This window comes from Solanum dulcamara, chromosome 4, assembly GCF_947179165.1.
Source record: "Solanum dulcamara chromosome 4, daSolDulc1.2, whole genome shotgun sequence".
Classification (NCBI taxonomy): Eukaryota; Viridiplantae; Streptophyta; class Magnoliopsida; order Solanales; family Solanaceae; genus Solanum; species Solanum dulcamara.
In genome coordinates, this window is record NC_077240.1 from 5,663,462 (window position 1) to 5,689,500 (window position 26,039).

General features: G+C 32.3%; 4 protein-coding genes across 4 annotated transcripts; all 4 read right to left on the reverse strand.

The window, feature by feature from the left end:
* Positions 1 to 2,959: 2,959 nt before the first annotated feature.
* On the reverse strand, positions 2,960 to 5,095 carry LOC129888003 (uncharacterized). The gene is made up of 4 exons (XM_055963260.1): positions 4,896 to 5,095; positions 4,413 to 4,802; positions 3,836 to 4,334; positions 2,960 to 3,634 (listed from the first exon to the last, which is right to left on the reverse strand). Exons 1-4 carry the CDS (start codon positions 5,093 to 5,095, stop codon positions 2,960 to 2,962), a joined length of 1,764 nt encoding a protein of 587 aa, XP_055819235.1.
* Positions 5,096 to 8,094: 2,999 nt separating this feature from the next.
* LOC129884566 (calmodulin-5/6/7/8-like) lies at positions 8,095 to 9,283 on the reverse strand. The gene is made up of 4 exons (XM_055958854.1): positions 9,094 to 9,283; positions 8,745 to 8,902; positions 8,461 to 8,538; positions 8,095 to 8,356 (listed from the first exon to the last, which is right to left on the reverse strand). The coding sequence occupies exons 1-4, from the start codon at positions 9,167 to 9,169 to the stop codon at positions 8,225 to 8,227; spliced, it is 444 nt and encodes a 147-aa protein (XP_055814829.1). The 5' UTR covers positions 9,170 to 9,283; the 3' UTR covers positions 8,095 to 8,224.
* A 10,376-nt stretch (positions 9,284 to 19,659) lies between these two features.
* Positions 19,660 to 22,035, reverse strand: LOC129884567 (RING-H2 finger protein ATL54-like). Its single transcript, XM_055958855.1, has 2 exons — positions 21,066 to 22,035; positions 19,660 to 20,680 (listed from the first exon to the last, which is right to left on the reverse strand). Exons 1-2 carry the CDS (start codon positions 21,768 to 21,770, stop codon positions 20,318 to 20,320), a joined length of 1,068 nt encoding a protein of 355 aa, XP_055814830.1. The 5' UTR covers positions 21,771 to 22,035; the 3' UTR covers positions 19,660 to 20,317.
* A 1,643-nt stretch (positions 22,036 to 23,678) lies between these two features.
* Positions 23,679 to 24,671, reverse strand: LOC129884568 (RING-H2 finger protein ATL54-like). Its single transcript, XM_055958856.1, has one exon. It carries the CDS (start codon positions 24,573 to 24,575, stop codon positions 23,931 to 23,933), a length of 645 nt encoding a protein of 214 aa, XP_055814831.1. The 5' UTR covers positions 24,576 to 24,671; the 3' UTR covers positions 23,679 to 23,930.
* Between the last annotated feature and the right edge of the window lie 1,368 nt (positions 24,672 to 26,039).

The window sequence follows — 26,039 nt, forward strand, 5'->3', positions numbered from 1 at the left end:
ACACAATGTATTATAAGTGTATTAAAGTGTATGATAAATCTATTATCTATGAATAAATATGTGGTTTATAAATTGTTCTCTGTAATATGTATTAAAATTGTATTATAAATGCATTATACGTGTCCAGTAAAAAAATGTTATTGCTATAAATGATAAATATTTTCTTAATATAGCATATCTATATAGGTTTCCCAAAAATACTTGGGTCAATTTATGGGCTAAAATGCGGATCATAACTTATTAACCCATTCAATTCATACTATTGCTTTATTTTTTCTTTAAAAATTAATTTTGTACCTAATATAACTATGTTATTTTTTAAAATTATGACTATATATAACATATAAAATTAAAAAGATTTCTTTAAAAATAATTTAACAACATTTCTTGTAGGTCAATTTGAACATACATATCAATCCAATACTTTATGGACTGAAATGAGAGTATGATCTAATTATAAATGGACAGATCAATAATCTATCTACACTTGAACGAATTATGTTTTCATTGGTAAATTTTGTAACCTCTATTAATAGTAAAACAGTCGTCCTACCTTGATAGGAGTAAGGTCTGCGTACAATTTACCCTTCCCAGACCTCACATTGTGGGATTTCACTGAATTGTTATTGTTGTATGCTATAATAAAAAAAAATTCGGTCCTTAAATAACATGGCATTGTATTATTTGGTTTCGAGTGATAGTGATCTAACAGGAAAAAGAGAAAAGCGCGACGGTGCAATAATGTATACAAACTTTAACAGAGTATATTTTCGTTATTTATTTTTGTGACCTCTATTTATCTTTAAAAAAAGCATTTAAAATGTTTGAGAATATGCTATCAAACAAATTTATTTTCGGTTCCTTAATAACATGGAGTTGTATTATTTGATTTTGAGTGATAGTGATCTAACAGAAAAAAGAAAAGTCTGATAGTGCAATAATGTAACCCTCTCTTTCACTAATGTTTTTCACGTGAAATAATGTACTATGTAATTAAAAAATGTAGGATTGTTGATGTTAACTCGTGAAAAAAAAATAAACAATTGAGGTCCTTTCATTCACAATTAAAATAAACGTGTTATTATAACATACTCGTATTTTTTACACGTTATTAAATTAAGTTGACTTATAATAATCGATAAATATAATTTAATACGATAACCTAGAAAGTGTGAAGTAGTTTCACCCTTCTCTTCTTTTAATTGTCTGTGTATATTATAATCATTATCTTAAAATTAATCTAATAGTTTTATCTAGCAAAATTAATGCTTGCCCAATAAAAGAAGAATTAAGTAAGTAATTTATTTCAAACCTTCTCCTTCTTCATTAGTGTTTGGTGTAAAATCTTATGTTGCAAACCAAAAATGAATTAATAATTTTTCTCATTACGTATTAATTTAATTGTTCTTCAATTTTAAGTAACAAATTGCAGTTTTTTTCTCATAAAAGAAGAGAAGATTTGACTTTCTAATTAAACCGGAGTTTTCCTCATAAAGCTATGTAGGATGGTTGGATATGATTCGAGATATATCCCATAAAACAAGATAATCTTTGATTAATATATTTAATTTTCTTTACCATATAAAATTTAGTACTTTTCGTGTGGATTATTTTAACTATTTAAATATTATTTAAAAACACGAAATAATCATGTCTGATTTTTTAAAAAATTTGGTCAAGTTTGACCTTTTATATGTGCGAGCAATGATAAGTAATTAAATTTAGACAAGAAGTTATATAGAAGTTAACTTATCGTGGAACGGATAGTAGCATCGCATTGAGAATTGACTCATCAGATTAACCACTTAGACGGAGAGTTCATACGGATAGGGAACCACTCGTGGGGCTGATTCGATGGACCAGCTTCGTTCCCTCGGGGAGCTACTACGGCATGCGAAAGAATGATTCCATGAATCATGGGCGGATCTAAACAGATTTCCCATCAGATTGGATCTCATAACTAATCTAAGGCTGAACGAAAAGAATGTTAATTAGCCCGTTTAAGTTTCTATAGGAATTAGGATATATGTATTTAGCGTTTCTACTAGAAAATAGAAGAGTTAGCTACGGAATTATTTTTCGGTAATCCCTAATTATTTCGTCATTAAATACCTCGTAACGAATTGAATTTTCATATAATCAATTGCTAATTTATAGCTAAATAAAATTAATATGAGATTTTTGATGTTTAACTACAAAGTTTTGTTTGTCTTTTATTCCTTATTTTCTTGTATGGACGTAACTACAAAAACACAGATGTTGTCTATGCAATTTTAATCGTATATCTAGGTAAAAGCTTAGTAGTCTAACACTAGTAAATGTTTCTTAAGAAATCACATTCAGGACAACGAATTTTATTCTATATAATTATCTATGATCTTTTTGGCTTTCCAGTTTTATCCAAGTTGTTACTTCGTACTATATTTTAGTGAAGGATTTACGCTATTAGTGTAATTTAATCCGTTATAAAACGTTGTTTGCTTCATTGATTTTCTGGGTACGTAAATTTAATTCCAACAAGACCTTTCTAATCATATATGGTACTGTAGTAAATATCAGTTGTTTCTGGAAAATGCGTGGTGATTTAGAAAATGGGAATGAAGGAAAAGAGTTTGTCAAAGTGACATAGTGGTAATGGAGAAGGGGAGGCGATAATGGAGAAGCCTTTGACAAACCTCCTATAGTATCCCGCTAAACCCAAGAAACTCCTTACTTCAGTTGGACTTTTAGGTGGTTTCCATTCAACAATAGCTTGAATCTTACCAGGATCCACTTTCACACCTGCGGCCGACACAATATGTCCCAGAAAGGCCACTTCACCAACCCAGAATTCACATTTAGAAAGCTTAGCATAAAGCTTCTTCTCTTGCAGAATTTGCAAAATAATTCGAAGATGTTTATCATGCTCTTCTTCATTCTTGGAATATATTAAAATATCATCTATAAATACCACCACAAATTAATCAAGATAAGGCCTAAATACTCGATTCATCAAATCCATGAATATTGCAGGCACATTAGTTAATCTGAATGGCATCACTAAGAATTCATAGTGACCGTATCGAGTTCTAAAAGCAGTTTTAGGAACATCTTCCTTTCTAACACGCAGTTGGTGATACCCAGACCTTAAATCAATCTTGGAGAATAAATTAGCACCCTTCAGTTGGTCAAACAAATCATCAATTCTTGGTAATGAATATCTGTTCTTGATTGTTATTTTATTCAATTGTCTATAGTCAATACAAAGTCTAAGAGTACCATCTTTCTTTTTCACAAATAGCACAGGGGCTCCCCAAGGAGAAACACTTGGACGAATGAAACCTTTCTCAAGAAGTTCTTGCAATTGAGTCTTCAATTCCTTTAATTCTGCTGGTGCCATCCTATAAGGAATGATAGAAATAGGAGTAGATCCAGGAATGAGCTCGATCGGAAATTCAACTTCTCTTTCTGGTGGTAACCCAAGAAGATTTTCTGGAAACACTTCAGGAAAGTCACACACAGTAGGTATATCTTTAAGAATAGGACTCTCCACACGTGTATCAATTATGTGAGAAAGATACACACTACAACCCTGACGAATCATCCTTTTTGCTAAGGCCGCAGAAATAATATTAGAGGACAATGACCTTTCACCCTACACAATAATGTGTGAAAATGCAGGGTCCTTAAAAGTCATATGCTTAGACCAATAATCCACTACTACATGATATTTATAAAGCCAATCCATACCAATAATAATATCAAAATCATGGAAAGGCATTTCAATCAAATCAGCAGGAAGGACCAGGTTTTGAATCATGAAGGGACAACCTCGATAGATTTGATTGCAAACAACCTGTTGACCCAAAGGACTTTGGACAAACATACCATAATCGAGTCTCACAGGTTTCACATTTTCAGGAAAATCCAATGATGAACAAACATACGAATGTGTAGAACCAGGATCAAATAATGTAACGACACATAAGTCGAATAAGTGAAATTTACCAACAACCACATCTGCTCCATCTTGTTCATCCCTCTGTCTCATCGCATAAGATCGTGCTGTAGCTCTTGATCCACTCGCTTGATTGGATCCACCTGCACCTGTTGCTTGTGTGTTTCTAGATCTTGCACCTTTATTTCCTTGAGATTGAGTGGTAATAGGTTTCTGAACAGAGACTTCCGTATGCGGAGAAGAAATGGGATTAGGATTAGGACAATCCCTCACTTTATGATCGAAGCTCCCATAATTAAAACAAGCGCCATAAGCTCTTCTACAAGTATCAAAGTGATTTTTTCCACATTGTGCACACGTGGGTATACCAGTCTTGCCTTGACCATAGCTTGGAGTGCTGGCAGTAGAGTAACTTGATCTATTCTGCTTATGCTAGGCTAACTTACGAAAAGTATTAGCTGTGGAACTGTCAAACCTCCCTCTTTTTGATGGACCTCCTGAATCTACATAAGCTTTCCTGAACTTGTATTCATTTCTACCAATTTGTTCCTTGTCGATCCTTTCCCAAGTAAGAGCAGCTGAAACTAATTTACAAAAATTTTTATGTTGTAGGACAGCTACAGATTTTCTGATAGAATCATTCAAATCGTCTTCGAACTGCCTGCACTTATCTTTTTCGTCGTTAATAATACCCCCAGCATAGCGGGACAGCTTGAGAAATTGCTGCTGATATTCAGCGATAGACATGCTCCCTTGCTCTAAATTTAAGAACTCTTTTTTCTTTGCATCGTGATAAGCAGGTGGGACATACTTCTTATTAAATTCCTTCACAAAATCATCCCAAGTAAGAACAGAAGGTTTTGCCCTGGCATTCGGTACACTTATCCACCAATCATAGGCATTTTTTTATAACAGTGAGATAGCATACTTAAATTTGGCAGTGTCTGAACACTCTAACTGCTCGAATACTCTTTCAATTCGTTCTAACCACTGCTCGGCATCAGTAGGGTCAACAGTTCCTTCAAACTCAACTCCCTCCATTTTTCTCATTTTCTCATAGTTTATTTCATCAGGGTCAGGCATTCTTCTAGCCATGTGATGAAAGAAATCAGCCATTTGTTGAAAAAGGGGATCAGCAGCAGGAGCACTATGACTCATTTGGGGGGGCCCAACTCTTATGCCCCGATTATTTCCCGCTTCAGATCCACTTGTGCTAAGAGGATTAGGATCAGAAAAATGTTCTCCAACCCTTTCTTGTAGGTGAGGTTGGGCATTAGAGTTATTTTCCCCCTCACGAGCGGCTTTTATAAGTCTATTAGAAGTAGAAGATGCCACGAATTGACTCGTACATAAGGGAAGATCACATTGCATTAGGGAAATGCACATGATGCATATGCGCTATATACAAGAAAAAAAATATTCGGGACAAAAGAAAATAGTATGCCAACAAATCACAACAAAAGTCCTAGAATTATAAATCTAGGCTCTGATACCAACTCTTGTAGCATCCTCTTTTAGGAGAATATCATTTACGAAACAAAAACTAATTATTACTATTATTTTACCCTAAAAAAAACTTATTGAAATACGATATAGGAGTTTTATTTAAAAAAATATGATTTCCAATTCAACAATACTGCAGGTCCATAAAATATACAAAACTTCAAATAAGTAATTATCACAAAAATATTATCTTCCTTCGTGCATAATAACAAGTCAAAATATAACCTATTACATTGCATAACTTGAGTTAAAAGCACACTCTAAAATAACAAAATTAGTCACTTGGTTCAAGTTACAAGCCTTCAAAATTCTGTACATAAGTGTCACACATGTATCATGTACAAGTCCCAAAAATAATATACAAAAACTAGATGTATATGCATATGTGATCTTCAAAAGAGCTCCCAAAAAGTCTACTCCACATGGTCATCTTCATATCCCATCTCGCACATCACCTACGATAGGAAACAACTATCGCTAAGCATAAAGCTTAGTGGTGTATAACCTTTGGACTTAGAACCATTAAAAATTCTCCAATTTCTTTTTTCATCATAAGCGGTTCAATAAGGTAGCATTAAGTCCAAGTGAACAAGTATATCAAGTATCGAATACAAATCTTGGAGAGTTTCAAAATATCAATACTACTATTCAAAGGCTTAAGTACCAAGGATGCTTATAATTCAATTCAAAAGAATAGTCAAATAATCAATTTCACCACATATGTACGTCATGCCTTCACACTAAGCACAATAAATATCAAGACGGACCGAAGCCCTGAAATCAAGAAGTGTCCATATCAAGAAGGGTCGTCACCCAATATCAAGAAGATCAAAGACCATGTTGAAAATGGCTTTTCACTCATACTAAAAAATGGACGAAAATCTATCGTCAAGACGAAATGTAAATCCAAAGTCAAGATGGGCAACATCTGAATCGAGAGGCATGCCAATATCGATGACAAGTCACCGTAACAAGAAGGACAAATTTCTAACAAGAATGCAAAATGATCAAGCAATTCGTACAAGTGGGCGATTCAGCGAAAGTTTTGCAATACTTGAAATAATAGTCATACCAAAATACAAAACAAGGAGTAAGGAAACAACCCAACAAAATTCTTTAAATTTCAGAAAAATAAAATATTCCAAGTTCAAGTTTATACACGAACCTTGGCGTTTTAGCACACAACAAGTTCTACCACCCCTCGAGGAGTTCAATTTCTCTATGTCATAGATCAACCAAAATCCACCTCGTCAAACAGTTCCTCTTAGCTTGTACAAGAGAATATACACCTTAAATACACAATCAAATATCTACTTAAGTTTAAAAGTTCTAGCATATCGAAACTAAACATAAAATCACTGAAAATAAACCCAAAGTATCAAAACGGAATTTCTGGGCAGCACTACTGCCTTGTATTGATGCTCAGTTTTGAAGGGGTAAATGGGAGAATTAGGCTTTGTGTCCTCAAAGAAAGTTATAGCTATATGTCTTAGGGTCATATAAAACTTTGAATCACCCCTACAGCAATTATGTACAACAAGATATGCTCAAAATACCCACAGCAGTCCATGTAGGATTTTTAGACCAAAATTTGGGCAGCACCTCCCCTGTACTTCATCACCCTTTTTCGAGTCAATAAAAGCAAAACTGGATTTTTGATCCTAAATAAAAGTTATAGCCCTATGAAATAGCTTTCCAAAACATCTTGAAACACTCAAAAACTAAATTTTACATAAGGAGTTATACTACAATTACTAACAGCAGTCCCAACCAAAAACGGGCTTGCAAGCAAAGTTTATTCCCCCAATTTCGACAACAACAACTTATCAAGAACATCAACAACAATATAAACAATCATTCTACTTCATAACTTAACTAATTCCACCCATTTAATCCAACCAAAATAGCCCCTAATCCATAAATTCCAACAAAGCAACAAACAAGTTTATAACACTATTTTCTCCGTTCTAATCCGTTAAATCTCTAAACAAGCTTGATAATAAGAAAAAACAACACCTCAATCTTACCTTGAAGTATAAGTCAACCACCTTAATACACTCTTTCTTCTCTGATTTTTAGCTCAAAGTGAAGACAACGCAACGTGCAACGTTTTTCTCTTCACGAGCTTCGGAAATCGGGACTCAAATTTGGGTCAAAAATGGCTTTTAATTCTCTCTCTCTCTCTCTCTATGGTGTTCTGGAAGTGTATTGAATGAAAGGAAAGAGATAAGGCTGAACTTATCTCTTACATGGTAAGAAATATGGGTTGACCCGACTTGGAATCGGGTTGGGCCGAACTTTCTGTCCATCTTGACCCTTCTGCCTTACAATATCCATAACTTTTTATTCTGATGTCATATAAAGCCCATGACCTATGGTTGGAAAGGTATTTCAATTATTTTGCTTTTTGTTTATATCAATGTAATATACATAGAGTATAGAAATAACTAGTATTTGAATTGTTTACATTCAAAAGATCATATTAATTGTAGGGATAAAATAGGAATTAATTAATTAGTAAGTGATTAAATATGTGACAAATATTTTTAATAAGATGCTCATCTAATACGTGACGGAATGAGCGGTAATTATGTGTTCAAAGGCCTTTGTTTTGCCAGTTGACTGTAGATAAAAAAGAAGAAGGTAAAAAAAGGAAATTAAAGTTGACTAACCAAATATATAAGACCAATATTGCTACTGGTTTATTTAAATTTAGTACTCTAACAGTAGAATTTAAGCTGTTTAATTATCTGTAAGTATATTACAAAAAGAAAAAAAAGAAGATTAAATAATCATGATTTTAACAAATTCGTCATAGCTAACGAGACCATCTCCATCAAGATCTGCCTCTCTGATCATCTGTTGGGCTTCTTCCTCTGTCAATCTTTCCCCCAAATTCATCATCACATTTCTTAACTGCATCCACACAATTAATTTTCAAGATACTGAACAAATAAAAATAAACAGAAGAAGTAAGCAATTAATAACAACAACAAAAAAAAAACTCTTAAAAATAAGACCTCATTAGCAGAAATAAATCCATCTTGATCTCGATCAAATACTTTGAATGCTTCTTTTAGCTCCTCCGTTACGTTGTCCTGTGCACAATATATAAGTGCATGAGTTTAACATAGATGGTGATATATAGTGAACAACTGGTAATTAGGTTGTGACTTGCGAAAAAATGATAGTTCAGATGTGTTTTTGACTATTACCTATTTTATATTATAATTAATAGATTAATGTTAAATATACTTATAGTATAAATATTTTATTGATTTGATAGTAGGTAAGTTAAATATACCTTGAGCTTTTTAGCCATGATATTCAAGAAATCTTCAAAATCAATAGTACCGTCACCATCAGGATCCACTTCGTTTATCATTTCTTGTATCTCTTCCCTAGTTGGATGTTCATGTAAAGATTGAATTACTGCCGCAAGTTCCTCCATTCTAATCACCCCTTCATTTCCAATATTCAAACAACAACAAACTTTAGTATTTTAAATTAATTAGTAAAAAATAAAAATCTATTTTCTTTGAGTTATTGTTTTTTTTTTACTATTGGTTAATTAAAGAAGACGAGTTTTTCTATAGTAAAATTAAATTATACTCTAATTTTTTGGGGCAAAAAGCGATAGTGAATCGACTTACCATCACAATCCTTGTCGATAACCCAGAAGGCTTCACGAAACTCAGAAATTTGGTCTTCTGTCAATGCATCAGCCATGCCTAAATCTTTGGTGCAAAAATTAGTAGTGTATTAAAATTTTAATTTGGAGAAGAAGTAAGAGAATTGTACTTGAAATCATGACAAAGAAACCAAACTTAGTGCTACTTTAAAAAGGGTGTGGATACGACATTTTCCACAAAATTAAATTGAGGAAAGTCAGACACACGCCTGATAAAGGGAGAAAATAAATAAATTCTATTCAACATTTTTTTTTAAAAAAAATAATTAATTCTATTCAAATTCAAGAGTTGAAGCTTCCGTTAAGATTATGGAGTCCAAAATTTCTATAGTCAATAGTTGAATAAAATTAAATTGCGAGGACACCATCAAAGACTTGACACTTTGCAGTTTTTTTGGAGCAAATTAGAGTGCCCTTTCACTCTTGTCAATTGAACCTAGACTTCTTTTCTCTTCTTTTTTTTTTACAAAAAAATTCTTGACTTTGGTAATTTTTATTCTGATAGCTAGTTATGAGTAATTATGTTGACTCTCCCATATTGGTTAAGGATGGGGACTTGGCCTATTTATATGTCTTGAGCAATCTTTTTTTCTTGAGTTAGTTTTTGAATTGAATTAGGTCCAAAATTTATTTCTTTATCTTGATAATCAGAGTCAGACATATCTTAATTATTTATTCACGCTTCAGTTGATAAGTTTGGCCGTACGGGGAGTGTTGAGTCTCCTAACTCATCCAGCGAGAGGGGAATCTCTTTATAGGGTTTGCACATTCCTCAATTTATAAATCAAGATACATTTCATTATCAAATTATGACTCATGAAATAAGAAATACTTATTTTTATTTTGCAGTCAAAGTATTGATTAGAAGTATACCAAACGCATATATAAAAAACCAGTAGTCCACTAGGAAATGATCGTCCACTTTTTGATTAAGTCATCCCCATGCACTTAATTAGGAAATATTCAAAGTTCCACATGCAAAATCGTTGTCAATATATTAATTAACTTTCTCCCATTATAGAGAGTCAATGTTTCCTTTTTTCTTTCTGGAAATGCCAACAAAAAAATGCCTAAAAAGATACAGAGCCCGTTTGAGTTATTTGACTAGCTAATTTAAAGTCATTTTGTGCTTAAAATAAGTCACAATAAATATTGAGTTTGTTTGGATGTACTAATTTTAAGCAGCTTATAAGTTGAAAACAACTTATAAATCAAAAATAAAAAAAGTTGGGCTGCACCTACTTTTTTTTAACTTATAAATAATTTTCAACTTATAAATTAATTAAAATAAGTTCATCTAAACAGGTTCATAATTGTTAGAAAATAGCAAGTGGATTTCCACTTTATAAAGTGGGACCAACAAATACAAATTGAATTTGACTTTTCTTTCCACTCCCCTTTGTCCTCCCTGCGTTGTCCTCTTACTCCGGCTATAAATTGCCAGTTTCTGGCAATGAAAAAGATATACAGAAATGTTGCATCTTTTGCTCCTCTTTCTTTCTCTTACTCTCTTTTCCTTCTTAATTTGTTAAGTTAGTTTATTTTATAATACGTTATCAGCACGAAACTTTAATTTTCTCCTGGCAAATTAACTTCTATATCAGGTATATTTACTGAAGAAATTTTATTTTAGTTGTATTTGTTATTTCTAAATTAATTTCTATCTCAATTGTCATCATGTCAAATTTATCAAAACTTGAGTTTGTGGCACTTGACATTTCCGAAAAAAATTATTTATCATGGATCCTTGATGCTGAAATTCACCTTGACGCTAAAAGTCTTGGTAATACTATTAAACAAGAAAATAAAGTATCAAGCCAAGATAAAGCAAAGGTCATGATTTTTCTCCGTCATCATATTCATGAATGATTAAAAACTGAATATTTAACTATGAAAGACCCTCTTGAATTATGAACTAATTTGAAGGATCGATATCACCACCTAAAACTTATGGTGTTACCAAAAGTCCGATATGACTGGATACACCTTTGATTTCAAGATTTTAAAACCGTGACAGAGTATAATTCTGCTATCCACAAGGTAAGTTCCATGTTAAAATTATGTGGAGATACCATCACTGATGATGACTTACTTGAGAAAATTCTTTCAACTTTTCACGCTTCAAATGTGTTGCTACAACAACAATATCGTGAAAAGGAGTTTAAGAAGTATTCTGAATTAATTACATGCCTACTTGTAGCTGAGCAAAATAATACTTTAAAGGGCATTCCGGTGTATTTAAGCTCCCACTATGCGCATGATCCGGAAATGAGACCTACTTTACTGATAAAAAATCATGAAGCTCGTTCCACTAGTCTGCTCCATTCCCTGAAGCAAATGTTATAGCAGCAAATAATCAGTCTGAATCAAGACAAAATAATTATCGCGGCCGTGGACGTGGACGAGGATGTGAAAGAGGACGAAACAATTATCGTCATTATGATAGAAATAAACACGAAAACAATAAAGTTCCTCAAAATAATCCTTCCAGAGGTAAATCCAACATTTGCCACCGGTGTGGTATGAATGGTCATTGGGCACGTGAATGTCGAACGCCCGATCATTTTGTGAAACTTTATCAAGCCTTTTTCAAAAGAAGAGATAATAATATAGAGGCACACTTGAATTTTCGAAATGATAATAATGAAACAACTTCCTCAAATAAATATGAAGATATTGATGGAATCTTACTCATAAAGATGGTGTTTTCGAAGATCTACCAAATATTATTCATTTGGAAGCTGAAGATTTTATGATTGTTGACTAAAGAGTTGATCATCTAACTGAGGATAAAAATAGTTATTGTTTTTTTATTATGTTTGATATTATATTGTCCTTTGTAAAATTTTCTTAATGCAGTACAGTTTCTTAAAGTTTCTTATGTTATTAGTTTTTCACATTCTTATAATGTATCTTTTTATTTATGAAGAATATAGAAATTCTCAGTCATTTGTTGGATTCAAAAATAATTATGATGATATATGTTTTATTGATAGTACCACAACACACACTATTTTAAGAGATAAGAAATATTTTTCTTATTTGATTATGAAAGAAGCTAATGTTAATACAATATCTGGTAGTACAAGATTAATTGAAGGATCCGAAAAAGCTAAAATTGTTCTTGTCGGAGAAATAAATTTAACAATTAATGAAGCATTATATTGTAGTAAGTCTCAAAGAAACTTATTAAGTTTCAAAGATATTCTTCAAAATGATTATCATATTGAGACTACAAATGATGAAAATAATGAATATCTTTACATTACTACAATGACGTCGGGCAAAAAGTTTATACTTGAAAAGTTATCCGCTCTTTCATTCGGCTTATACTTAACAAGTATTAGCATGGTTGAAACACATGCCATAGTAAACCCAAATTATTTTATTATTTGGATTGACCGGTTGGGCCATCTCACATGGACACTCTTTGAAGAACCAAAAGATTCTTCAATTTAAAGAATTATCTTGTGCTGCATGTTCTCAAGGCAAATTGATTACTAGACCATCAGTACTAAAAGTGGGAAATAAATCCCAACATTTCTAGAACGTATACAGGGTGATATATGTGGGCCCATTCACCCATTAGGTAGACCATTTAAATATTATATGGTTTTAATAGATGTATCTATAAGATGGTCACATGTGTGCTTATTATCAACTCGTAATATGACATTTGCAAGATTACTTATTCAAATAATCAAGTTAAGAGTACAATTTCCAGATTATGCAATAAAGATAATTCGTCTAGATAATGCTGGCAAGTTCACATCTCAAGTATTTAATGATTATTATTTGTTCACAGAGATAACAGTTGAGCATCCGGTTGCTCATGTTCATACTCAAAATCGTCTAGCGGAATCATTGATTAAACGTCTCCAATTAATTTCTAAATCAATGCTTATGAGAACAAAACTTTTCATTTTATTATGGGGTCATGCTATTTTGCATGCAGCAAGTCTTGTGCGGATCAGAACCATAAGTTATCATAAAGTCTCCCCATTATAATTGGCTTTTGGTCAGGAGCCGAATATTTCCCATCTTAGAATATTTGGATGTGCAATATATGTTCCAAATTGCTTCACCACAATGCACAAAAATAGGACCCCAAAGAAGATTGGGGATATATGTTGGATATGAATCTCCTTTTATCATAAAATATTTGGAACCTATAACTGGAGATTTATTTACTGCAAGATTTGTTGATTGTCATTTTGATGAATCAGTATACCCAACATTAGGGGGAGAAAATAAGTAGCTGAAAAAGGAAATAGATTGAAATGCATTATCACTATCTTATTTAGATTCTCGTACAAATAAATGTGAACTAGAAGTTCAAAAGATAATTCATTTACAAAATATTGCAAATCAACTGCCAGATGCATTCACTGATCTATCAAGAGTTACTAAATCTCATATTCTAGCTGTGAATGCTCCAATTCGAGTTGATGTCCCAGTAGGATAATTAATTAATGCAAATGAGTCTAAACCACATTTAAAACGTAGTAGACCGATCGATTCCAAAGATAAAAATCTTCGAAAAAGAAAATGAGCAAACAATCAAGATGGCAATGATATGAAAGAACCTGCTCAAGTAGAGCGAGGAGACATAACAATTGATAAGACCTTGGAAGAGGTTAAGGCGCCTGAAAATGATAAAGAAATTTCAATAAATTATGTCTCATTAGCAAAAATATGGAACTAAAATAATGTAATTATCGACAATAGTTTTGCTTATAATATTGCTATTGAAATAATGTAACAAAAAGGAGATCTTGAACCAAAATATGTCGATGAGTGTAGACAGAGGAATGATTGGCCAAAATGAAAAGATACAATTCAAGTTGAATTAGCTTCTCTTCAAAAATGCAAAGTTTTTGGACTGCTAGTCCGAACACCTGAAGGTATAAAACCAGTGGGATACAAATGAGTCTTTGTGCGAAAAAGAAATAAGAATAATAAAGTTGTAAGATATAAAACACGACTTGTGGCACAAGAATTTTTGCAAAGACCCGACATTGATTATATGGAAACATATTCTCATGTGGTGGATGCAATCACTTTCAAGTATCTTACAAATCTGGCAGTTCATGAAAAACTTGGCATACATCTGATGGATGTCGTCATAGCTTATTTATATGGTTCTCGGGATAACGATATTTTTATGAAAATTCTTAAAAGATTTAAAATGCCTAAAATATATAAAGATTCTCGGAAAACTTTTTTAATAAAACTTCAAAAATCTTTATATGGACTGAAACAATCAAGACGAATGTGGTACAATCGTCTTAGCGAATATTTGCTAAAAGAAGAATATAAAAATGATTCAATTTTCACTTGCGTCTTTATGAAAAGGTCTGGATCTGAATTTGTCATAATAACCGTATATGGTGGTGATTTGAATATCATCGGAACACCTGAAGAACTTTCAAAGGCAGTAAAATATCTCAAAAAGGAATTCGAAATGAAGGACCTCGGAAAGATAAAATTTTATCTTGGTCTACAGATTGAACATTTTGCAAATGAGATATTTGTCCATCAATCAACATATACAGAAAATATTTTAAGGAGATTTTACATAGATAAAACACACTCATTGAGTATCTCAGTGGTTGTAAGATCTCTTTATATTAATAAAGATACATTTCGACCTCATGAATATGATAAAGAGTTTGTTGGTGCTGAAATACCATACCTTAGTGCAATTGGTGCATTAATGTATTTTGCCAACAATTCTAGATCAGATATAGCTTTCTCAGTAAACTTGTTAGCAAGATTTAGTTCTTCCCCAACGCGAAGACACTGAAATGGAATTAAGCATATATTCAGATACCTTCGAGGGACCACATATATGTGATTGTTTTACTCAAATGAATCCAAGTCAGAATTGATTGGTTATGTAGATGCAAGATATTTGTCAGATCCCCATAAAGGTCGATCGCGGACGGACTACTTATTTACATGTGGTAGTGTAGCTATATCATGACGTTCAACAAAACAAACTATGGTTGTCACTTCTTTAAATCATGCAGAAATAATAGTCATTTATAAAGCAAGTCGAGAATACATTTGATTAAGATTAATAACTCAACACATTCAAGAAACATGTGGCCTTTCTTTGGTAAGAGACACTCCAACAATATTGTCTGAAGACAATGCTGCATGCATAGCTCAATTGAAGGGAGGATACATCAAATGAGATAAAACAAAACATATTTCACCAAAATTCTTCTTTACCCATGATCTTCAAAAGTAGGGTGAAATAGATGTTCAACAAGTTCGTTCAAGTGATAATTTTGCAGATATGTTCACCAAGGCATTGCCAACTTAAACATTTGAGAAATTGAGATACAAGATGAGAATGAGTCATCTTCGAGATATTAAATGATGTCTTCAACAGGGGAGTATAATACGCGTCACACTCTTTTTTTTCCTTAGTCTAGGTTTTGTCCCACTGGGTTTTTCTAGCAAAGTTTTTAATGAGGCAACACTCAAGGCGTATTATCAGATGTGTGTCCTTTTTTTCTTCGTTAGGCTTTTTTCACTGGATTTTTCCTAATAAGGTTTTAACGATGCACAACATCTATGGAGGTTCAGAATAACTACTATGTATATTGCTTCTTGTAAAATTTTTAATGAGGTACATTACACGTGGACATCCAAAGGGAGTGTTAGAAAATAGCAAGTGGATGTTCCACTTTATAAAGTGGGAAATGCAAATTAAATTTGGCTTTTCCTCCCACTTTTCTTTCCACTTCCCTTCCCCCCATACGTTGTCCTCTTACTCTGGCTATAAATTACCAGTTTCTGGCCATGAAAAAGATATACAGATACGTTTCATCTTCTGCTCCTCTTTCTTTCTCTTACTCTCTTTTCCTTTTTAATTTGTTAAGTTAATTTATTTTATAACAATAATATGGATTTAGCTTTTTTTTTTCTCAGTATTGTGAGTTTGAATAGGTCTCGCCTTTTAACGGGACTTGTCGAGTCTGCATAGTAGCTACAAACAAAATTAGTGATACTTTTTTTGTTTGAACTTGAAATATTATATACAATAATATTATAAAATATATTATATAATCAACGTTGTTTACTCTCTGGACAAAAATATGTTACATTTTATGTGACTCATCTACATTTACAGTAGACATTTGTTGTTATTATTAGTTCTCACTTGATGATGTTAGAATCATGTGTCAATCTATATATAAAAGATAAAACGCTTTTGGACGTTAATTATACTCACTTATAGCATGAGCTATTTTTTTGGTGTATATAAAAACTTGAACTTTGCAAGAATATCAAATCCTTCATAATATGTTTAAAAAATAGAAATAATACAAACAAACAAACAAAAAGAATAGCACCTATGACTTTGACTGCGGAACTAGAACGCAAAACTAGCTAGTCTTTTTCAAAATTCAATGTAACTGACTAATTAAAGACAAGGCATTAAATGCGTTGATATATTGACTTCCAAGAAATAAGGGGAGCACAAGTGGCTTACAAAGTCTTACTATCCTTTTGAGATTGGATCACACTTGTTATATTTGTATAAGTTATGCTTTGAAATCTAAGTTTAATCACTTTTAGTAGTGTAAAAAAAATCACTTTTAGTATTTTATGTACGTAATTTCTTAATGATAAGAGAAATATTGAAAAATAATAATAAATCTATGTTGATCGATTGCTAAAATGAACAAATAAAAAAGAAAAAGTCTATTTATAGTAAGGACCAAGTAAAAAGGAATGAAGGGAATAACTTTTCCTACTCATTTGTTTCTTTTGTTTTATTTACTTTCGGTTATCGTATTATTCTATTTGTTGTTGCTATTAATTTTTTTCTTAATTGTTTTCCGAATGACTTCTTCGCTACTGTGCGTAATTTTGATTTTTGATATGCATTACTTTAGACAAGGGTCTATCGAAAAGATGAAAACTTTATACCTTCACAAAATCTAAGTTACACCGAATATATTATTTTTTATTTTCCTAAACTAATCATTCATCCTTTTTTCCATGTATGTTTCTTCCCTAGAATCAGACTGAACCTGCTAATGATGTTGCTTTGCTTCGAGTCTGAAATTGAACTCGAGCAAACTATAATTTTGTAACCGAAAGTCTTAATTTCAAAAGTCAAACTTCAAATTTGAACATACTGATTTGATGTTAGATTTTTATTAAAATTAATCTATAATTTCAAATCTCATATTTGAATTTGAAATTCGTTCAAACTTCAAATCTTCGTACATTGAGGTTTGAAGTTATGTTTATTAAAAAGCTTAACTCAGACTCACAATTTAAATTACTTACTCTCATGTCCGAAATTAATATTGAGACAACTAAACTTTAAAAACCATGTAACTATTTGCTATTATTCAAATAGGGGTCCGAAAAATAAGTAATTTGATACTTCTAAATGTGATCGAAGAGATTACAGACTATAAGGACCTATCTGAAAATGAGTGAAAAAACCTAGCGACTGACTTTGTAATTACTAAATCCATGTTGGACTACTCATATTGGCCAACTGTGAAAACATAAAAAATGAGGCAGAGTATGATAGAAGACATACGAATTGAAATGATCAAAATACGTCATTTGTGTACTGTAACATATTTAATTAACGTTAAAGAGACAGAAAAAAATAATCTATATGAATTTGAATTAATATAATGAAGTAAAATGAGAGTGCATGAGATTCGTTAGACAGTATTACCGAGTAATTATTCTTTTCAGTAAAACAATTTATTGATAGCACATTGTCAAATATTTTAAATATTTTTTTTTACTAATAATAGTAGAGGTTGCAAAGTTAACCAATAAAAATATAATCCGTTCAAGTTTGGATACATTATTGCACTGTCGGGTTGATCTTATTGCTATTAATTAGAAAAATGAATAACAAATCTTAAGAACACAATATATATATAGCAAGATACTACTAGTGAATGAGCAATAACTCAATGATCTACAACAAAAAAGTAAGATTCTATTTATAGCTAACCCAAGGAGCATAATTCATAAATTTTGTCATCATAAAGTCCATTAAATTCACGTTACATAACGACTGTGATCTCAGATTTTTTCATAACGATTGAACTTTGGATCTTATCTTGATCGTTCACAGACTGATGGCCGATCCCATACTTCCGAAGTCAGGCGGACTTTGTTAATATGAAACCGACCTTGACTATTTTAGCTTTGAAACTTTCGTGAACATGATTGTTCTCATTGATCATGCTTCGAAGAAAATATTTGGCTTTTAATTCCAGTTGAGTCACAATTGACTTATTCTTCTTAACACATGTTGCTTCATGATTAACTTATGTGTCATGCCTAATGTTTACCCTATAAAGTTTATGAATTTGAATTTCTAGTTATTCTAAGTTACTGGGTAGTTCTTAATTACTAATAATTTATACATATTCAAAAAAAACATAAAATTTGAACCAAAATTATTGAAATTGACGGAACCCATAGTTGAAGTTCTGATTTCGTATCTCCGGGTTCGAATCAAGTTGCAAGTCTTCTTTTGTTCTTTTCTTCTCTGTAATTAGGGAATCAGTTGGGAAATTTATTTCCGTTCATGCACTGTGTTTTTGTCCGAGAGAACAAAAGAAACAATAAAATAAAATAAATCATGTTGGAAAACTCATTCAAATTTTCTACAAAAGCAATTGAAAATTGTAGAAATCAATAAGAGATCATTAAAAGATTTATTGACTTTTTTGAGTAATTTGTTTTCGTTAATACCAACTTAATATTGACAGGGCCAAATTAATAAATTATTGGCTCGTTCTCACCAATTATTAGGTAATAAAATCATGACGAGTTATCACGATTTTTAATTGATGGACAAAACTTATTTTGTGATAAAGCCTAATAGATTAGACACAATTTTAAATTAATGGAAAAACTGTGTTGTCACAAATCTTAGCAGATCGTCATAAGTTAACTGAGCTACAAAATCATGTCGGATCGCTATAATTTATTATGGAAAAATTTTATCTACACATTTTTACTTTAAAATAGTCCAAATCAACTTCACATTTGATATTTAACATTCTAATGTCAATCCATATGATTTTTAATGGCTAAATTCAGTCTACACCTTCAAAAATCAATAAACCTACTTTGTCTTGTTCAATAATCAAGGTCGATAATATTTTCAAGTTTATGCAACCAAATAAATCTAAACCAACCCCAAATAAGAAATCAATTTTCAATTTTCTACAGCCTATATGAAGAAAATGAAGAAGGGGGAGGAAGAGCACCACAAGTTATCTCAACTAGAAGGAAAATTCTTTTTCTAGTCTCTTATTTCACAAGAAGAGTGTTGTAGGAGGTTACTAATAATGCTATTCCTTCCGACTTCCATCACTTCAATCTTCAACTATAAAGTACCTTTCAAACCTTACTGTTTCTTTTAACCATTGAATATCTATATTTGCATTACTTTTGTTAAACAAGCCAAAAGTTAAAGACCAACACCCTATGAAAATTCTTGAAAATAACCACATGGATAGACCTTTTAATAATCAAATAACCCAATTTGTATGCCAATTTTAGGGTTCCACTGTAATTTCAACCAAAATTGATTTGCCAAAAATATTTAAGAATTATGGTCAAACGTTAGCTTCATGCGAATAATTTGGCATTCATTCGAAATAAGAGAACACAAAACTTGTAAGCCAGGGGGAAAAAAGCAAAAAAAAAAATAGTAAGAAGAAAGGACGCAATTATACTTTGTACAAACAGAAAATTTGCCAGAAGCCTTTGGCATTGACAAATATAAGAGCAATTTTTTTTCCTCTGGCTGATCTCCATTTCTCATCAGCCTCATCAAATTTTTTATACTACTACACTTATTACAACTAGTATTCAGTATCTCATACATTGTAAAGCAATAGATACAATTCTGTTTCTTTTCACTTTTTTTTTTTGAAGTATTAACTTTGATTTTCAAAGGGAGGAGAGTGGGGGAAGGGAAAGGGAAAACTCTTATCTTTATAAGAGTTCTTGAGACATTTGGAATTTTCATGTCTCATCACTTTGAAGATTATCTAAGAAAAGGCAAAAAGAAAGAGATGAAATTAAGTTGGCAAGCGCTTAGCTGTAGTCAAGCTTACTGCTATCGGCCAGACCCAAGCTTCGACCGCGACTGCTTGTGGCTTCTGGCCGCTTCACCGAAGAAGAACAGCACTCTGGCTTCTTCTTATCATTCTCTGTTCTTGCATTACTCTGTCCACACAAAGATTTTTCATTCTTGCTGAGATCTCATTACCATCAAAAGTGCTCTGTGATCCTGAAGCACAAGTTAATATTGAAGCTGTAGATAAAGATTCCAATGATGCTGATCTTCTTGATGCACACAATTCACTTAACATTCCTTCATTAGTACCATTCCCCACATCTTCCTTGGAGTTTCCACTGATATCCATTGTACATAGTTCCAATGACTCACCTTCATTTTCGATGTCAAGGGTTAATTCCGGGACATTCTCTGAAATTCCGACGTGAGCTTCTTCATGTCTCGGCCCTGAATTCTGCAATACAGACATAATTAGTAAATAAAAGTGTACTCTTTCTAACAGTTTAAACATTCAGATATGATAATCGCACACTTAAACATGATTTCATAGCGAACAACAATCTTGATTCGAGTCTCACCACAACTATTATTAAAATGAATGTTTACATGTTTTTTTTTTTTTTGGGGGGGGGGGGGGAGGGGAGGGGAGGGGAGAGGGACGAGGGGATACAATGGGATTCGAACATCATCACTAGGGTGAAGGTGAAGGTATAAGCACTCCCCAACTGACTACACCTCAATATTACATTCACTTACAATACCAAATTGAACATATAATTAAATAGAATTGTATTATCTTTGAAACTTTTAAATAAAATGGTCACATGCTTCAAAAATACCTGCTCTGGTGACGATTGGGTAGCGGCTGGGGCGATGACAATACCGGCACGGCACATAGGACAATTGGTGTGTGATCTAAGCCAAGTGTCAATACAAGGTATGTGAAAAGCATGGTTACACTTGGGCAAAATCCTAAGAGTTTCATCTTCTTGAAACTCACTCAAGCAAACAGAGCACTCTGTTCCGTCAATTATTCCTTCCCCTGCTTTATATTTGCAAATGGTGATGGCGCTGATGATTGATGGCTGAAGACCCACTGTTCTAATATACCATATAGGATGATCCACCATAGGTCCATGAATATCTTCATCAAAAATATCACTAAACTCCTCTTCTTCTTCTTCTTCAACTCGCTGCTGCGGTCGCGACAAAATTCTTGCCTTCCAGATTCTGTAAACGACGAAGCAACAAAAAAGGAAGAAAGAAGTGGCCAACACAGAAAATAGAATAATCAAGAATATAGAAATAATGGGTTTATGTGGAGATTGAGGAAGAGGAACTTTGGGGGTGAAAAAGTTTGGTGGCAACGGTGGTTGAATTTCAGAAAACAGGGGAAAAGTACAAATTGGGTAGCAAATATATAGACATGAAATTGGACAAATTCCAGAAGGATTCTCTTTTGAGTTGCAATAATAACTGCTACAAGTTTTACCAGAAGAATTATCAAGAGATTCAAAGATCATCTTTCGATCATGGAAGGCCATGGCTGCTGCTTATTGCTTATGTGAAGAAAACAGAGCATCTTAGGAATTTTCTTGCAGCATCGTGATGAACGACATTTGTTTGCTGTGTTTGTTATTATTTGACTTTTAGGAAGGTTAGTAATACTAGGCGGCTGATAATGAAGGACTGATTTACATAAGCTGCCATTTTTTTCCAGCTTGTCCCACCAAACCGAAACAGGTTTATGGCAAATTGGACATTTATTGCTCTATTTAAGACCTCTGGAAAATGAAATAGTCAACTTTACGGCATAATGTATGGAGTTAATTTTCTGAAATTTTCCCATTATATGGTGGTGTTAAATTTTATTCATTGTAAAATTATTTTATTTTATTAAAATAATTGACATTTACTCACTTTAATAATAATGTTAAAAATATATATTATTCCCCCGTTGTTTTTTACTTGTTAAATTTTGACTTGACACACCTATTAGAAAATAATGATTGGTATAATGAGTTTACTATTTTACCCTTATTAGTGAATATAGTTTTAATCATATTTACTCACTATATTTTTCAAAAACATTAATTTAATGTTAATAAATTGAGGGTATAATAAAAAAAATTATTCTTTTTTGATTTGTCAAAATTAATAAGTAAAAATAAAAATCAAATTAAGAAATTTTTAACGAGTAAATAAGAACCAAGGAAGTAAAAATTTGCAATCCAATTCTAAGTTCAATTTGGAAATTTTATAACCAAAAACTAATTTTGAAATAAATTGAAGAGTGATTTTTCGTGGTCAGACGATGCTCCTAATAATGATCAAGGACATAAGTGTTAGTGTGTATTATTTTATTTTTTTCATTCTCTATTTTTATTTCTCCACTTTAAATTAACACACTTTAAAATAATGAGTAAAATGAATATTTTACTATTATGTCCATATTAATTAATATTTAGTGTATTAAATTTTAAAAAATGATTTGAAAATTACGTAAATAATAATAGGCGTAAAACATGAAAAACACGACTTTTTCTTAATACTATATTAAAAGTGATAAATAAAAATAAAAAAAAAAATTTAAAATAATGTAAAGTAAAAGTAAACATATGCCCATTTCACTATTGTTAATGAATTTGAGAGTTGGATCAAGTGAATTCATGTATTTACTTTTTTGGGCAAAATTAGGGTTTTTTCTGTTAAATTCAAAAAAGTGACGAGAAAACCAATCTATGGTGAAAAATGAATGGAGGTATTGCCCCTTGTTAATATTTCCCAACGAATTGATTACATTCTTATGTACATCTTTGAATGTGTAGGATTTACTTGTTTCTAAGTTTGTACATACTTGAGGAAGTAGGTGAGAGTAGGTCATCAGAAAGGGGCTTGGAAATTATTCATCAATGAGTTGTTTAATTTTGATGTGCTTGCTAATTAAGTTAATTTGCAAGGATAGATTGCCCTAATTCATTGGGGGAAAATGTTTTTTTTTTTTTAAAATTAAATAAAGTGATTGGATATATAATCCCAAGAAAAGAAAAAGAGAAATTTGTAACTTCATTTTTCTGAGAAGCTGACTTGTCCACACAACAGAAGATTGTGGATCAAAGATGTTCATGAGATTATATATCAGAGGTATTCCTCAATTTATGTTTGAATAAAATGTGACATGTATGTTGTCGATCATACATGAAAACACACTGGATTTTTGCTTCCGCTGTTTATGCATATTTTCTATCATCAACCTTATTTAACTCGTCTTCAGGAGCATTTGCGACATCTCCCTTTAAACTTACACTGATACCCAAAGTACTTACATCCCTTGACTCACCTTCATTTTGAATGTCAATCCTTAATTCCATGGCATTTTCTGAAAATTCCTGAACGAGTTTCCTCTTCAAGTCTCTGGCTAAATTCTGCCATATTAGAGATAACTAAGAAAATGAAAGTGTACTTTGTCTTTTTAGATAAAATTATCACATGTTACTAGTATGTTATAATAGCAGGCAAAGATCCTGAGTTTGAATCTCATTGTTGTCCATTATAAAAAGGAAACAACTATTTAGCTCATAAAAAAAAAATTAAGTCCAAGTAACTAAAAGTATTCTTTCTAATACTCTCATAGAGTAATAAAGTAAATAAAAGTGTGTTTTTCAACAATTCTAATTTTTAGATGAGATGGTCATAGGTTTAACTCAACTGAAAGCTGTAGTAGTGGGTATCATGATGACAATGCCGGCACGACACATGGGACAATTGGTGTGTGATCTGAGCCAAGTGTCAATGCAAGGTATGTGAAAAGCATGGTTGCACATGGGCAAAATTCTAAGAGTTTCATCTTCTTGAAACTCACTCAAGCAAACCGAGCACTCTGTTGCTTCAATTAGCCCTTCACCTCTTTTATACTTGTGGATTGTGATGGAGCTGATGACTGATGGGTGAAGACCCACTGTTCGTATATCACTTAGCGCTTCTTCTTCTACTACTACTACTTGCTGCTCCGGTTGTGAAGAAGTTCTTGAGTTGCGGAATTTGTGAATGACGAATGAACAAAATATGTAGACAGCAATGCCTAAGCCTGTAAAAAGAATTATCATGAAGATGGAAGTAGTATTTTTATGTGGAGACTGTGAAAGAGGAGCTTTGGTTGTGAAATTTTGTGGTAGTGGTGGTAGTTCAATTTCTGGAAGAAGACATATACCCTGGCAAATATAAAAACATGACAGTGGACAAATTCTAGAATGATACACCTCTGGGTTGCAATAATAGCTGCCACATGTTTTGCTGGTGGAATTATCAAGAGATTCAAATATTAGCTTTCGATCAACATGAAACGACATGGCTGCAGCTAATTGCTTAACAAGAGATGAGAAGAAACATACATATAGCTGCTGGCTTGTGACTTGTTCCAAATTTTGTGTGCAAGAGAATATAGAGCATCTTGCATTCTAGTTCCTAACGAAATTATAACATGACAATGAATGCCTTTTGTTTTTTCTTTTTCTCCTGTTTTTTCATTTCTGTGTTTCTTCTTATTGGACTTTTGTGAATTCCGTATATCAGACGGCTGATTAAGACAGATTTACAGAACCTACCATTATTTTTCCTCCTTGTTGCGCACAATCTAAGCTGGCTCATGGCAAGTTGGACATTCATTGTTCCAAGAAATTAACTAATCTGCAAAGATAGTTTAAAGCTCTAGGCTTTGCCAAGTTCTAGCGTCACCTTAGATGTATTTTCAATGAAATATTGTACTATCTTTCATTCCACTGTGTACAAGCTTCACTAGAACAAACGTCACTTCTCTGAGAAGCTTACTTTCTTACACGAGTCTTAAGTCCGGTTGTTACTGGGATCACACAACAGAAGACTGCGGATCAAAGATGTTCATGAGATTATCACACGCTTCAAAATGTATTCCTCGATTTATGTTTGAATAAAATGTGATATGTATGTTGTCTATCTTACATGCAAAGTTAATGGCTTTTTGCTTCTGCTGTTTAAGCATATCTCCCATCATGAAGCTTATTTAACTCTTCTTCAGACTTCAGGAGCATTCTATAAAGATATGACACCTGGGCCTAATTCAATCTCAAAAGCTAGTTAATGAGGGGAGGTCTATCCAAGTCCATATAAAGAGACCAATTGCCCATCCCTATACCAATGTGGGACTTCTTAACACATTCACCACATCTTCCTTTGAACTTACACTTACACCCAAAGTACTTAGATCTCTTGACTCGTCTTCATTTCGAATGTCAATCCTTAATTCCGTGGCATTTTCTGAACAAGTTTCCTCTTCAAGTCTCAGCGCTAAATTCTGCAATACAGAGATAACTAAGAAAATGAAGTGTACTTTTAGGCTGTTTGGATTGATTTATTTTTAACAGCTTATAAGTTGAAAACTACTTATAAGTTAAAAAAAAGGTAGGTGCAGGCCAAGAGCCCGTTTGGATGGGCTTAAAAAAAGTAATTTCTATGTATGAAGTGCTTTTAGAACTTTGAAGTGCTAAAAGATATTTTTATAAATAAGCAGTTGAGTGTTTGGATAAAAGTGTTTATGCTGAAAATAAGTAGTTGATGTGTTTGGCAAATAAGTGTTGTTAAACACTTATTTTCTGTCAAAATGACTGAAAAAACCTTAAAGCTGTTAACACCATAATAAGTTGATTTAAAAGATTTTTAAACTCTAAAGTTGATTTAAATCAAAAGTAATTTATAATGTAAAATCACTTCCACTATAAAATGTTTATTTAAGTTAATTTTTTATAAATACATGTTACTTAAGGGGAAAATGTGGTATT